This window comes from Vicia villosa, linkage group LG2 (assembly GCF_029867415.1).
Source record: "Vicia villosa cultivar HV-30 ecotype Madison, WI linkage group LG2, Vvil1.0, whole genome shotgun sequence".
In the NCBI taxonomy this organism is placed as follows: Eukaryota; Viridiplantae; Streptophyta; class Magnoliopsida; order Fabales; family Fabaceae; genus Vicia; species Vicia villosa.
Window position 1 is genome coordinate 190,538,856 of NC_081181.1, and position 16,897 is coordinate 190,555,752.

Genomic DNA, 16,897 nt, shown 5'->3' on the forward strand with positions numbered 1-16,897 from the left:
AAAGAGATAGGAGAAAGGGTGAAAACATCAGTATATCTGGCTATCTTCGTATCACATTCATCTTCAGTTAGATATAAAGTATGGAAGCACATGTGGTTCCTTTTGTCATACAGACACTTGGGCTTCACTTGGACCAACCCAAACTGTCTCGACACAAGATTTGGCTGATAGCAAACGAGGATACATTGACCTTTGGAAGGTCGAAGGCGGTGATAGAATAACCTCGGGGTAAGAAAAGCTTCCCAAATAGCCAAAGACTCAGCTTGGTGATCCGGAGATGTTGCAGGAAACTCTCGAGTAAACCATTCAGAACCTACAGCTCTTCGTACAAATGGAGTCATCGAAGAACTGAACTGGTAACGTTTAGCAAACATCATTACATATGCTAAGAAATGTTCACGAAGTTTCCCAGTTTCTTCTTTCGGGGTTAACAAGGCCAATCTAGTCCCTTCGACAGTTCAATTTTTGATTTCTGGAACTTCTTTGTTGACGACGCCCCGGAATGGAAGGTGAGCTTCGAAGGTGGCATTAAGCCACAATTGTAATAACCAGAAGGGACCAGCAAAAAGGAGAGATCCTGTTGTATAAGTCTTTACAAGATCTATAGCTTCACCAAGGTTTTCGTAAAGAAATCCTAGAATCAATTGGCTCAGGTTCAGTTTCTTACCATCATGTAACTGATTAGCCATGCAAAGATATCTTTTCGCTACTTGTATGGACCTGGAGCAGAAAACACACCTCGAAAGCCATAATGCCAGGAAAGCAATATGTTCTACGTCAGAGACTGCAGCATTTGCCTGATCATGATATTGCTGGATGAAAGCAGTATAAGTGACTGTAGCTTCGTTGAAGTTGATAGTATCAACATCCAAGACATTAGGATCAAAGGTTTCGCCAGTCGGTCGAAGCCCTGTGATGGCAGCTACATCGAAAAGGGTTGGAGTAATCATTCCACATGGAAGGTGAAAGGTATTGTGAGAAGTGTCCCAGAAATGGACTGACGCTACTAACATAGTTTGGTTATATTCTAAACCAGTCTTGGACAATTGAATTAGGTCATAAATCCCTAACTCTTGCCAGAAAGAAGCCTTCTGTTTCTCCACTTTGGCTAACCAAGAATAGTACAGTTCGGGATCTTTTGCTAAAGGGATTGACCTAAAAACCTTCACAAAATTGGTTACATAATCTAACCTAATTTTCTCTAAGGCTACGGGAGGCGCAGTCGAAGCCCCTTCTGTAGGGTTAGAATCCTCTAAGATTGGATTACCTTCATCGTCTATTTTAATTTTGCTAACCAGAGGCCTAGTCTTATAATACGCAGGAAATAATTTATTTGGTGAACTATTTTCTCCTGGTAACGGGCCCATGAAAGCATAAGTTTTTCCAGAAAGTTCAAAAGGGATGATTACCTGAGAAGCGTAAATGGCGCGTTCCTCCGCAGTATTCGGATTTGGTATGTATTCTTGGTTCCCCATTTACATAGGTTTCTGAAGCTTCAGAACTGGTTGGAGAGCATTTGAAGAAGACGCCATTGAAAGATGTTTGATTTGAGGAAGAAGTTTGGAGGCAACCAAGTACGGTCTTTTCTGAAAAGAGTTTGAAGGAATAGAACTGAAAGGGAAAAAGAGAGGAAAAGACTAAGTATTTAAAGGTTTAACGGAAACCCTTTCAAATCTTTTGGGTAAAGACTAAAGGACACGCGACAAGTATTGATTTAATCCAACGGCGGTCGAATAGTCACCAGCTCTATTCCTAGGATATAGGAGTAATGATCATAAAGTAAGGTCAAGACGTGGGAATGTAACTGTTGAGAAGACGTTTTTGAAAGTGACAAGACGTTTTGGAAATAGAGTCATAATTGATTATGACGTCAATTTTTAGTCTCGGGACTCTAAGAAAGCAAACGAAATCCCATCATGGCAAGAAACGCCCATTTCTCTCGTTTGTCGAAACAGACATTTATTGGGGGCAATTTGTTAGCTGGAGATTTCGTTTAAGAAGTTGATCTTCGAAGGTTTTAAGTTCGAAGAATGATGGTTACTGATGACCATCTTCGAAGATTTAAAAAATGGCTACTGATGGCCATGCTTCAAGAAAATGTCTAAGTTGAAACGAAGGAGAGAAGTATCGAAGCTAACACGGAAGATATCTTTGCCAAGACTTAGACATTTCGCGGAAAATTACATAAAGTACTGAAGCTTAATGTATTTCCGTAACATTTTCGAATATAACTATATGGCCACATGTCGAAAAGGACTTGAGCGGGAAGATTTGAATTGCGAAACGGTTTCTATAAACTGCACATAGACAGATGGCATCCCCAGAGTTCTCGTGGATAACGTGGCATTAGATTATTGTATGACCGTTAGGGTCAAATTTAGTATAAATAGGAGTCTTAATGATAGGATTTCGTGTGTTCATTTTGTACAAATCACTCACATATCGCTCAAGTATCAAGTGTTAAGAGAAAGAGTTCGCTGAGAAATGTACGTATGACACCACCAATTTGAATACATGTGTATTTACTTTTATCAAATATCTTTTCGTTTTCTTTACTTTCCTTGTTTAAACTTTTACTTTCGAAGTCATTAAGTTTCATGCACATTACTTTCCTGCAATTTATATTCTTGCGACTTACATTCTTGCATGTTAATTTTCTTGCAATTTACATTCTCGCAATTTACATGTTTTCTTATTACGATTTATGCGTCGAAGTTACACTAACTCATATAACCAGCGTTATCTCGAATGATTAGTCATTTGAACATAAATTTCTCGAAATCAAAACAAACAGGTATGAACCAAATCACATCAATAAACCTTTCGTTTGACCATGTCCTATGATCAATCTAGTCGATCCTGCGAGTAACCAAATCATATTTATTATAGTTTGGAGGACTAGCGGTTGTTTACCGGAAATCACCGTAAATAGTATGTTGCCACAAATGTGGTAAAGCTGGTCATTATGCAAACCAATGTTGGACCAAGAAAGTTCTCAATGAAATTGTGGATGAACAATTACGCTTTCAACTTGAGAAAGTTTGTTTACTTAAGTCTGACTCAAAGACTAATTATTCTAATGAAGATGTTGACATGATCTATGAATCATCATCAGATTATTCCTCTGATAATTCTGATAATAATAATTGTCAATGCATTCAAATAGATTACTGGATGTCTATTGTTGACATGAACGGTCTTAATGTTCTTACTAGAGAACAAGATGAAGCCATAAAGGCTATTGAGTCTATCTCTGATAATAATCTTAAAAGAAAAATGCTTGAAGTTTTAATTCAAAAAAATTCTAAAAAAGAATCTCCTATTATTATTGAAGCCTCTTACCAATTAAGTGAGGTTTTATCTAGATTTCAACAATCCAATATCCGTGAAACTCTAGTTTCCCTTACTGATTTACATAGAGAAATTAATCTTTTGAAATCTGAAATTACTCAAATAAAGAAAGATAATAAAAAAATTATCTCAAAGGGTCTCCTTACTTGAAACAGGTAACCTTAAAGTTGAAGAAATATCTTCTACTAACAATCCTTCTACTAATGATAGGTTTCTTACTCTTATTGATAGAGTAATTTCTCAAAAATGGTTTGTTAGAATAACTTTAGTTGTTAACAAAATGTTTATTTTAGAAAATTAAGTTGCCCTTATTGATAGCGACGTTGACGTTAATTGTCTACAGGAAGAAATTGTTCCGACCAAATACTATACCAAAACCACTTAAACCCTTGCCCAGGCTAGTGGTGACAAATTAATGGTTAATTATAAATTACCTAATACATATGTTTGTAATCAAGATGTTTGTTTACCTACCCATTTCATCTTAGTTAAAAACATGACTCATAGAGTTATTCCTGGAACTATTTTTTAAATAGCACTATGCATTTAATTAATGTTAACACTAAAGGCATCACTATCATAATTAATGGTAAAACTGTCACTTTTGAATTTATTACTGACCCTCATATTAAAATGCTTAATGAAGTTAAAAGTATTCTCTTAAATAAAGAAAAACAATTAGTTTTTCTTAAAGAGGAAGTTAGTTTATTAAATACTAATGAACAACTTAATAAAAATGAGATAAAAGAACAAATCAAATTGATTGAGCAACAGTTTAAAAATGAAGTGTGCAATGATTTACCAAATGCTTTTTAGAATAGAAAGAAACATGTTATTTCGCTACCTTATCTTGATGACTTTAATGAAAGTCAGATTCACACCAAAGCTAGGCCTGCTCAAATGAACCATGAGTATTTGGAGTTATGCAAAAAATAGATAGAATCTCTTTTAGAGAAAAAAATTATTGAGAAAATCTAAATCTCCTGGGAGTTGCACAACTTTTTATGTCAACGTGGGTTCCCTAGACTTGTTATTAATTACAAGCCTCTCAATAAGGTGTTAAGATGGATTAGATATCCTATTCCTAATAAAAAAGACCTTTTAGAGAGATTAAACAATGCTTTAATCTTCTCTAGGTTTGATATGAAATGTGGTTATTGGAAAATTCAGATTAATGAATCTGATAAGTATAAAACATCCTTTATTGTGCCTTTTGGACATTATGAATGGAATGTCCTTTCTTTTGGCCTTAAAAATTCCCATTCTGAATTTCAAAATATTATTAATGAAATTTTTAATCCTTATACAAAATTTATAATTGTTTATATTGATGATGTCTTAGTTTTTTTCTAAAACTATAGATCAACATATTAAACATTTAAAAATATTTAAATAATTAATTAAACATAATGGATTAGTTATATCTGCTCCTAAGATGAAACTTTTTCAAACAAAAGTTAGATTTTTAGGTCATGAAATTGACCAAGGAACAATAATTCTTATATAAAGAAGTATTGAATTTGCTTCAAAATTCCCCAATATTATTACAAATAAGAAACAATTACAAAGATTTCTTGGCAGTCTTAGTTACATAGTATATTATTATGAAAATCTTGTTAAAGATATTGCCATATTACATGCTAGGCTTAGAAAAAATCATGGCCCTTGGACTAATGAACATTCTCGGGAAGTCCAAGAAATTAAAAATAACGTTAAAGGTTTGCCTTGCTTATCTCTTGCTAACCTAAGTATTTCAAAAATGTTGAAACTGATGTTTCAAACTTAGTCTATGGAGGAATTCTTAAACAGATATATTTGATACATCAAAAGAAGTTTTTGTCAGATTTACTTCCGGAAAATAGAATCCTACTCAATCTAAATATTCTACTATAAAAAAAGAAATGCTTTATGTTATAAATTTTTTTTCAAAATTTCAAGATGATCTTCTTAATAAGAAATTCTTATTAAAAATTGATTGCAGCTCAGCTAAATCGATTATTGAAAAAGATGTTAAAAATCTTGTTGCTAAGCAAATCTTTGCTAGCTGGCAATCTCGATTATCTATGTTTGAATTTGACATTCAACATATTAAAGGTGAAAATAATTCACTTGCTGACTACCTAACTAGTTACTTTTTACAGGGAAAAAATGATGACCCCATATAGGGGAAGAGGCCGCGGTTATGGCTATGGTGGAAGAGGGAGTAACAATATGTCACTTCAACTAGAATCAAACATTCCTCTAATAGCGGATTGGACTACAGTTTACGAAGGAAGAAAAATGCAACAATTACTTGCATCTTCATCAAAAAAGGAAGATATTTCTTCCTCTTTTTCTAATAGAAATATATCCTACAAGGAAGTTGCGGTTAATAACCCATCTCAAGAACAAATGGATTATTTTGAAAATCCAGTAACTGAAAAAATCATGGATATTGATGAAGAAGATATTAAGATAAATCCAAATGATGGATGGTCTATCAAAACCAGATACCTCGAATCAAGAGGATATACAGGTCTTCATGGAAAATCTAGGCCTCACCTAGAGAATCTTTTGACTGTTACCGAATCGCTAACAATTACTCACCGCTACCAGAACAATAATCCTGGAAGTTTTATAAACTTCAGTAAATTCCATATTAATAAAATCTTGTTACAAAGAGAATGGGTCTCAACCATAATGGTGAGAAGGCAATAAGGATTGCTGAAGGAAAGTATATTTACTTTAATTATTGGGACTATGTCCAAGCTTTTACTCAAGCTTTTTATTATCAAAATCCTAAGAACAAGCATTCTTGGTTTTTCTCTATTAATCCAGAAATGATTAATAAACCCATACCAAATTGGTTTTTACAAATGGTGGACTAAATTTAGTCCGTCTTTAGAAATATTACCCAAAGAATTACTTGATTTATACAATCCATGGTGTGATAATAGTCCACTTATTGTAAATATTTTATCTGATAATTTAATCACAGGACAGTGTCCATTTTGGTTCTTTACCAAATTTCAGATTCCATGGATATGAAGATGATCTATCACCATATCTCAAGATAAATTTAACATACCCATTTTAGAAAGAAATTTCTTCTATAAATGGTGGAACAAGATGAGTTCTGAAGAAATCCAGAATAAAATTGTTCTAATTCAAGCAGCTATAGCTGAAGACCAAAATAATAAAGTCAAAGAGCAAAGCTCCCAATAAACGTCTATGGGAAATTTAAAGAACTTTTTCCAGAGAAAATATCCAAATGAATCGAAGAAGAAATTATGGTTAGAACTTTGGATCATATGAAGAACCAATTCTTCTCCACTTTTCCAACTAAAGCATCAAAAGATGATAATTCATCTATGAAGACTGGCTCTTCTTTAGGATAAAGAGATTCCAACAACTTTGATTGTTTAGGAGGAGAAGCCCAAGTGGATGACCCAATTGCTCAAGATTTATGGGATGCAATAATTCAATCCATGACTCAGAATGCAAAAGACAAAACAAATAGATAATAAAGAATCTTAGAATCTCAAGACAAATAGAAAAAGACAAGAGAGAATCTTATCTTGAAAGAAAAACAAATTAATGCAAAAAACAAATGCAAAGATAAGAAGGAATCTTATCTTGAAAGAATGCACATGCAAAGATAAGAATCTTATCTTGGAAAAAGGAAGAAATCTTTTCTGCTTTTTGTAAGAAAGTTTTGTTGTTAATGAATTATTGTTGTGTCGATGGGGCCCAGTGTGTACCTGACATTAATAATTTATTTTTGTTTGTTGTAATCGGCTATCATAGGTAGCTCTTACCAGCTTAAATAGTAAGCCTTTGTATCCCTATATAAAGGGAACTTCTTTCCTTTTGTAAGCACGCAATTTTAATAATACAACAAAGTTTTTATATACGTTATGTCTTCCATCTACCCTCTATCACTAAAATATTTAAAATTATGATCCTTATTCTGCTGTATTACATTTCTATATAAGCATTACATATTTTAGTGATAGAGCGTAGATAGAAGACATCATATACAAAAAATTTGTTGTATTATTAAAATTGCGTACTTACAACAGGAAAGAAGTTCCCTTTTTATAGGGATACAAAGGCTTAATATTTAAGCTGGTAAGAGCTACCTATGATAGCCGGTTACAACAAAAAAATATGACTATTTAATGCCATATACAAACTAGGCCATATCGACACAACAATAATTCATTAACAACAAAACAACAAAACTTTCTTACAAAATGCAGAAAAGATTCCTTCCTTTTTCCAAGATAAGATTCTTATCTTTGCATGTGCATTTTTTCAAGATAAGATTCCTTCTTATCTTTGCATTTGTATTTTGCATTGTTTTTCTTTCAAGATAAGATTCTCTCTTGTCTTTTTCTATTTGTCCAGAGATTCTAAGATTCTTTATTATCTCTTTGCTTTATCATTTGCTTTCTGAGCCATGGATTGAATCATTGCATCCCAAAAATCTTCAGCAATGGGGTCATCCGCTTGGGCTTCTCCTGCTAAACAATCAAAGTTGTTGAAATCCCTTGATCCCATAGAAGAGCCAGTCTTCATAGATGAATTCTCATCTTTTGATGCTTTAGTTGGAAAAGTGGAGAAGAATTGGTTCTTCATATGATCCAAAGTTCTAACCATAATTTCTTTTTCCGATTCATTTGGATATTTTCTCTGGAAGAATTTCTTTAAATTTCTCATAGGCATCTATTGGGAGCTTTGCTCTTTGACTCTATTATTTTGGTCTCCAGCTAAAGCTGCTTGAATTAGAATCATTTTATTATGGATTTCTTCAAAACTCATCTTGTTCCACCATTTATAGAAGAAATTTCTTTCTAAAATCGGTATGTTAAATTTATCTTGAGATATGGAGATAGACCATCTCCATATCCATGAAATCTGAAATTTGGTAAAGAACAAAAATGGACACTATCCTGTGATTAAATTATCAGATAAAATATTTACAATAAATGGACTATTATCACACTAGGGATTGTATAAATCAAGTAATTCTTTGGGTAATATTTCTAAAGAAAGACTAAATTTAGTCCATCATTCGTAAAAACCAATTTGGTATGGATTTATTAATCATTTCTGGATTAATAGAGAAAAACCAAGAATGCTTGTTCTGAGCATTTTGATAATAAAAAGCTTGAGTAAAATCTTGGACATAGTCCCAGTAATTAAAGTAAACATACTTTCCTTCAGCAATCCTTATTGCCTTCTCACCATTTAGGTTGAGATCCATTCTCTTGGTAACAAGATTTTATTAATATGGCATTTACTGAAGTTTATAAAACTTTCAGGATTATTGTTCTCGTAGTGGTGAGTAATTGTTAGCGATTCAGTAACAGTCAAAAGAATCTCTAGGTGAGGCCAAGATTTTCCATGAAGACCTGGATATCCTCTTGATTCGAGGTATCTGGTTTTGATAGACCATCCATCATTTGGATTTATCTTAATATCTTCTTCATCAATATACATGATTTTTTCAGTTATTGGATTTTCAAAATAATCCATTTGTTCTTGAGATGGGTTAATAACCGCAACTTCCTTGTAGGATATATTTTTATTAGAAGAGGAGGAAGCAATATCTTCTTTTTTTTGATGAAGATGCAGGTAATTGCTGCATTTTTCTTCCTTCGTAAGTTGTAGTCCAATCCCCTATTAGAGGAATGTTTGATTCTGGTTAGAGTAACATATTGTTACTCCCCCTTCCACCACGGCCATAACTGCGACCTCTTACCCTATATGGGGTCATCATTTTTCCCCTGTAAAAATTCACTAGTTAGGTAGTCAGCAAGTGAATTATTTTCACCTTTAATGTGTTGAATGTCAAATTCAAACATAGATAATTGAGATTTCCAGCTAGCAAAGATTTGCTTAGCAACAAGATTTTTAACATCTTTTTCAATAATTGATTTAGTTGAGGTGCAATCAATTTTTAATAAGAATTTATTATTAAGAAGATCATCTTGAAATTTTGAAAAACATTTTATAACAGAAAGCATTTCTTTCTTGATAGTAGAATATTTAGATTGAGTAGGATTCTATTTTCCAGAAGTAAATCTAACCAAAACTTCTTTTAATGTATCAGGTATAGCTTATTTAAGGATTCCTCCATAGCCTAAGTCTGAAGCATCAGTTTTAACAATTTTGAAATACTTAGGGTTAGCAAGAGATAAGCAAGGCAAACATTTAACCTTACTTTTAATTCCTTGGACTTCCTGAGAATGTTCATTAGTCCAAGGGCCATGATTTTTTCTAAGCCTATCATGTAATATGGCAGTATCTTTAGCGAGATTTTCATAATAATCTACTATGTAATTAAGACTACCAAGAAATCCTTGTAATTGTTTCTCATCTGTAATAATATTGGAGAATTTTGAAGCAAATTAAATACTTCTTTGTATAGAAATTATTGTTCCTTGGTCAATTTCATGACCTAAAGGTCTAACTTTTGTTTGAAAAAGTTTCATCTTAGGAGCAGATATAACTAATCCATTATGTTTTATTAATCCTTTAAATATTTTTAAATGTTTAACATGTTGATCTATAGTTTTAGCAAAACTAAGACATCATCTATGTAAATAATTATAAATTCTGTATAAGGATTAACAATATCATTCTTAATATTTTGAAATTCAGAAGGGGCATTTTTAAAGCCTAAAGGAAGGACATTCCATTCATAATGTCCAAAAGGCACAGTAAAGGTTGTTTTATACTTATAAGATTCATTAATATGAATTTACCAATAACCTGATTTCATATCAAACTTAGAGAAGATTAAAGCATTGTTTAATCTATCTAAAAGGTCTTTTTTATTAGGAATAGGATAACTAATCCATCTTTACACCTTGGTGAGAGGCTTGTAATTAATAACAAGTCTAGGGACTCTATGCCACGTTCTTTTTCAGCAGCATTGTTGACATAAAAAGCTGTGCAACTCCAAGGAGATTTATATTTTCTGATTAATTTTTTCTCTAAAAGAGATTATATATCTTTTTTGCATAACTCCAAATACCCATGGTTCATTTGAGCAGGACTAGCTTTGGTGGGAATATGACTTTCATTAAAGTCATCAAGATAAGGTAAAGAAATAACATGTTTCTTTCTATCCTTATCCCAAAAAGCATTTGGTAAATCATTGCACACTTCATTTTTAAATTGTCGCTCAATCAATTTGATTTATTCTTTTATCTCATTTTTATTAAGTTTTTCATCAATATTTAATAAACTAACTTCCTCTTTAAGAAAACCTAATTGTTTTTCTTTATTTAAGAGAATACTTTTAACTTCATTAAGCATTTTAATATGAGGGTCAGTAATAAATTCAAAAGTGACATTTTTACCATTAATTATGGTAGTGATGCCTTTAGTGTCAACATTAATTAAATGCATAATGCTATTCAAAAAAGAAGTTCCAAGAATAACTCTATGAGTCATGTTTTTAAATAAGATGAAATGGGTAGGTAAACAAATATCTTGATTACAAACTTATGTATTAGGTAATTTATAATTAACCGTTAATTTGTCACCACTAGCTTGAGCAAGGGTTTGAGTGGTTTTGGTATAATACTTGGTAGGAACAATTCCTTCTTGTAGACAATTAAGTTCAGCGCCACTATCAATAAGGGCAACTTCATTTTCTAAAATAAACGTTCTGTTAATAACTAAAGTTATTCTAACAAACCATTTTTTAAAAATTACTCTATCAATAAAATTAAGAAACCTATCATTAGTAGAAGGACTGCTAGTAGAAGATATTTCTTCAACTTTAAGGTTACCTGTTTCAATTAGGAGACCCTTTGAGATAATTTTTGATTATCTTTCTTTTTTTGAGTAATTTCAGATTTCAAAAGATTAATTTCTCTATGTAAATCAGTAAGGAAAACAGGAGTTTCATGGATATTGGATTGTTGAAATCTGGATAAAACCTCACTTAATTGGTAAGGAGATTCAATAATAATAATAGGAGATTCTTTTTTAGAATTTTCTTGAATTAAAACTTCAAGAATTTTTCTTTTAAGATTATTATCAGAGATAGGCTCAATAGCCTTTATGGCTTCATCTTGTTATGTAGTAAGAACATTAAGACCGTTCATGTCAACAATAGACTTCCAGTAATCTATTTGATTGCATTGACAATTATTATTGTCAGAATTATCAGAGGAATAATCTGATGATGATTCATAGATCATGTCAATATCTTCATTAGAAGAATTAGTCTTTGAGTCAGACTTAAGTAAACAAACTTTCTCAAGTTGAAAGCGTAATTGTTCATCCTCAATTTCATTGAGAGCTTTCTTTGTCCAACATTGGTTTGCATCATAACCAGCTTTACCATATTTGTGATAACATACATCTAGCATTTTAGCTTTTATTTTTCCTTTATAATTAAAAGTCTTATCTTTTGGTCTACCTTTATTAAAGTGACTCCTTTTCGTATTCTTCTTATAAGAATTTTTATAAATATCCTTATTATTTTTATGAGGTTTATTCCTGAAGATTTTTCCTTTCTTCCTTTTATTCTCTGAAGATCTTCCAAGATCAAAGACAAACTGGTCGCAGAATTCACCCATTTGGTGTTTTTTCAGAAAGTTTATGTTTCTTAAGCTGATTTCTAAGCTTAATATTATTACATAAGGTTAATCCTTCATTAACACAAGTGCTAATAATTTGACCATAAGTAAGATCAGGGTAATTAATATTTATCCCATCATTTTTACTTCTTAAAGAATGCCTAACCTTTTCAGAAAAGAAATGGGGTATACCATCAATAAATCTGGCTTTCTAGTGGATAGAATTAAGGTTGTTTAATTGGTAAACTCTAGACAAAAAGGTATCTTTATACCATCTAAAATATGTAAGTGAAGGACATCTTAGATTCTAAATTAGAGTTTGAATTTTTTCTCCAATAGGGATATTGGTTCCAACAAAATGTTGAAGGATAGAAAGCTTAGTGTATAAACTGCATCATCTTCACCTGTGGTGGCAATACCACTTGATCCGATTCCAGGAGCTTCGGTCTTAACCATTTTCTTATGGTGAAGAATATTTTTTTTCTGACTTTCAGTGAGATAATGACCCCACCAACCTCTTAATTGACCAACAAATCTAGTTGTTATGAAGGAGGCAATATTTTTGTCGGAATTTCCGTGCTGTTTTTAAACAGTTGAATACATAATTATTTTTTGTATTGTATCCACGATTTGCTTGTTATTTAATCCATAAATATTCCATTCATAAATGACTTTTGCAGAATACGAATTTTGGAAGGGTTCAGATTCCTCAAAAAGTAAATATTGAGGAGAGGGACTCTTATAATAGTATTTTTCTAAGGGTTTAGAGTTATTAACAGGGTTTATCTCAATAGTATTTTGATTACTAATGTCTAAGTCAGCAAACATATTTGCTAAATCATTAATGTCTTCTTCATTGGAAGAGTCTTTATTAGACATAACAGTTAAATGTAAATCTTTAAGTTTTTTCTTAAGAATACGGACAAACTCATCACCGCTGGTTTCCATTTTAAATCCTTCTATAGGAATTAGAGGTTGAATTAAAGGAACATATGAAATATTAGATGTAGAAGCTTGTTCCTGGGGTTTAGGCTTATTAACAAGGTCAATAATAATTTTTTGACGAGCTATTTGTTTGTTTAAAAGGTCTTTTATGGATACAAGTTCTTTTCTAGAGAAATAAATTGTTCTCCTAGATAAACAAGGTAGCACTTGGTATAATTGTTGGATCTAATTATGGAATTTAACTCCTTAAGAGTAATATGATTTTGTTCAACCTTTTGTAATTGAAGGGTGAGATATGGTGTAACTTCTGTATGAGAAACCAAACTTATTGTCTATTCTAGGGGAAAAGGAGATTCCATTTTTTCTCCTTGGAAATTTTTTCAAGAATTTTGTAGGACTAACAGTTCGTCTTGTTTCATGAAAAACAATTCTTTTTGTTTACTTATAAAGTAACTAATGAACCATTTGACAATGGGAATGAAATTTTGGTTCATATACATTTTAGTATAGTACTCATCTTTAAAACTTGCTAACACATGAGCCGAAAAAGTTTTAAAAAATTTGAAGTTTATATTTTGAATTTAAAACTAGGCAACACTTCGTGAAGTGTTGCAGTAGACGGTTTTTATTTTGAATTCTGAAATAGGCAACACTTTGTAAAGTGTTGTAGAATGCGAAACAATACAACATTTGAAAACGGTTGTTGTAGGCGAAACAGTGCAAGATTTAAAAAGTGTTGTTGTAGCCGAAATAATGCAACACTTAGCAAAAGTGTTGCTGAAAGTGTATGTTTCATCATGCAACCTTATGAAACAACGCCAGTTTAACCTTTAAATTGAGCATTTCGGATTCAGAAAAACACATGACAAAAAACATACATCATTTTCACTAAATTTCAGACACTCTTTGCTACGTTCGAGTTTTCGTCGATATTGCACAAACTCGATTACGGTTTAATTATCCTATCTATTTCTGCATTCCAACTCTAAGACATATTAAGAATGCTTGAAATACTTTTAGAAAAGTGATTCTATTCACGCTTTTTCCTCATTCTATTTAATTTAAATTCATTTTTCTAACACTAATTACATTATTGAGATTTTTTATTTTATTTTAAGGAATAACTCTTTTCTTTTTTTAGCCAAATAGATTATTAGTGTACTATACTATGTTTTAGATCACTCATAAACTATATAAATCTAATTATTATTATTATACAAATCAAACTATTATTATAAGAGAGAGAGAGAGAGAACCTTATTTTGTGGAAGTAAGTGAGGCATTCTAGAGTGTTTAGGAAGCGTTGTCATAGAAAACCTATCAGCCCGATCAAGCTTTTGTTCTTCACTCACAACATTTCCTTGTCCAAATCCCTCCATATGTTGTCCAGTTTGCCAAAACTTTTTCTTTTCAGACATTGGAAGGTTGAAGAATTCATGAATCTCCAACTCTACTGTCTCCACTAAGGAAGAACTAACATCATGATTTACCACCTACAATAATTAAGAATTAATAATAAATAATTTAATTTAACTGATCATATGTGATAGTTCAGTTAAATAATTGCAAACTGTTATTCTAGGATTCAATTTCTATCCGAAACATATATATATATATATATATATATATATATATATATATATATATATATATGTGTGTAAATAAATTGTTGATTTTTATAAAACATCTTTTATAAACAAAAATTGTGATAGAGAAAAGTGACCTGGAAGAATCCCCAATCTTTGCATGCAAGGTGAAGCTTAGCCAATTCTTCACTCCCAAATTCTAAAGAAAGCAATTTCTTCATATTAATAACTGGAATTTCAAGTATACCATCATCAGTTTCATTGATGACAAATTCTTCAAGTTGAGATTGAATATATCTTGCTGGAACTGCTGAAATATTGTTCTTGGCCAACTCTTGAACTGATGGTACAAGAAGAGATGTTCCAGAGAAATTCTTTATCTCTTCCATGGATTATTATCTGTCTATATCTATTATCACTAAACAGGTCAGAAGTGATGGCTCATTTAATTATTTAGAGGATGGTATTTATAAGTATTTTTTTCTCCTTTTACAATTATTTTAGAAAAACTTATGTAAAATAGTTTAGTGGACCACTTATTAGCGGTGAGTATAGAAACATGAACCTCTTTTTTCATTGTTTTTTTCTTCATTTCTTTATCGTAACCACCGAATCAATTTTTTCTCGAAAGTTGAACAAAATCAATACAAAATACTTGTACTGAACTACTGATATGAATAGCTTACACCATAATCCGACAATTAGATTAACTTGATATTTTTCTCTACTATGCTTCCATTAATTAGATTTTCTACCCTTAAATAAATGTTTTTTTATTATGTTTTCTCGCGAAATTTATATATATTATACAATGATTGTAATTTCTCTAAATTCTTCTTTATCTTCTTCATCAAACCCACGTCTTCAATTTTTATACTCCAATTTTTTCCAAACTCACATCTAAGTTAATTAATTCAATTTTAAATTAGTGTTGTTGTTATTTATAATTTATAGTTATGCTCATAAATTTCCACTTTTAACTTCAAAAGAATTTTTTTGACAAAACGTCTCAAACAATTTCTCAACAAAATGTCAGATCTGACCGAACCTCTCAAACAATTTCTCAATAAAATGGCAGATCTGACCGAACTCTCGTAACCATAACACAATGGAAATCATAATGCTCACACCAATACATTCGAGAACGGCTTGCGTGTGATGGTGAGCATGAAAGTCAGAGTTGTCTCAAACTTTTGAGAGGCCCAGTGTAAGAAGTTGAAGTTATCTTCAGTTGAATCCTGAAAAAAAATTCAGGGGTCCTATTTAAGCGTAAACTAGCAATGAAATACATAATTGGAGGCCCTTTTTGTTATAGCTTAAACATGAAAAAATTTGAGGCCCTGTGATGTAGGTCGCCTTGCACACCCTCAAAGACGGTCCTGATGAAAGTACTAACTTAAATTGTGACCTCTACTCTTATAGGGCGGCGTATGGACAGTTCTAGCTGTATTTGTTATGTACCATTCCTACTATGATCGTTGGGAACTTTACATTTTTACTTTGTATTTTCAATTCTACCCTCTAACGGATCTATCCTTCTCTATAAAGGAAGTCATTGGAAGAATTTGAAATCAACGAATCAGTTATACAAAACTACACTAAAGCGTTGCACAAACTCTTTCAGAGAAAACCTTTGTATAGTTTTGTATTTTTAGCAAGGAGCTTTTGTTCGTATCTTGCTTTTCAACACTTTTGTGTTGTTGTACTTAAACATTGTGTAATCTGTTTATTATAAGCATCTTTGTTAACACATATTTGTAATCAACGGTGGTTGATAGATGATAACACGGAAATATATCGTATATTTGATTCGATTAACATAAATTATGTCTTTATTTTATATTAATTATATTATTTTATTTTAGTATTATGCTGGTATTTTTATTTTATTTCAGGTATTCAATTTTTCCCGAGTTCGATTAAAAAGAAGTTAAATAAAGTATTTTCGAAGGATTATTCAGTGAAGAAATGAAGAAATACAAAAGCCCAATTGGAAGCCCATTATTCATTAAAGAAAAGAAGAGAAAAACAAAATAAAAAAAATAAAGAAAAGGAAGTGGAGGCGCCCACCCTCTAGCCAAGGGGCCCCCCCACTCTACTTGCCTAAGATGGAATATGAAGAAGAGAAAAAAATGGGATGTCCGTCCCTCCCTCGGTGGCCCCCGCCCCTAAGCTATTGTGAAGAAAAAGAAAAAAAAGAAAAAAAGAAAAGAGGCTCCCGTCCCTTGTGCTTGTGGCTCCCGCCACAAGCGTTCTTTTAGACTTTTTCTCCAGAAACTCTACACGTTCTCAACAACATTTACACCTTCAAGCGCCGATTCTTCAGGAAAACGGGTTCTGCCTCCCCTAAATTCTCTCAAGGCAGTTTACGAAGATGACTTATAAAAAGGAACCGAAAGAACATTTGGGGGTCGACCGTTTTTACTCAGATTT

The 16,897-nt window shown here is 31.9% G+C and overlaps 1 protein-coding gene across 2 annotated transcripts; it reads right to left on the reverse strand.

Moving 5' to 3' along the window:
* Positions 1 to 461: 461 nt before the first annotated feature.
* Positions 462 to 14,915, reverse strand: LOC131653372 (protein SRG1-like). 2 transcript variants are annotated; one of them, XM_058923495.1, is made up of 3 exons: positions 14,602 to 14,915; positions 14,135 to 14,371; positions 462 to 1,611 (listed from the first exon to the last, which is right to left on the reverse strand). In XM_058923495.1, the coding sequence occupies exons 1-3, from the start codon at positions 14,851 to 14,853 to the stop codon at positions 1,393 to 1,395; spliced, it is 708 nt and encodes a 235-aa protein (XP_058779478.1). In that variant the 5' UTR covers positions 14,854 to 14,915; the 3' UTR covers positions 462 to 1,392. The 2 variants fall into 2 exon arrangements, with proteins under 2 accessions (XP_058779478.1, XP_058779479.1); XM_058923496.1 differs by lacking the exon at positions 462 to 1,611 and adding an exon at positions 7,367 to 9,122.
* Positions 14,916 to 16,897: the final 1,982 nt, after the last annotated feature.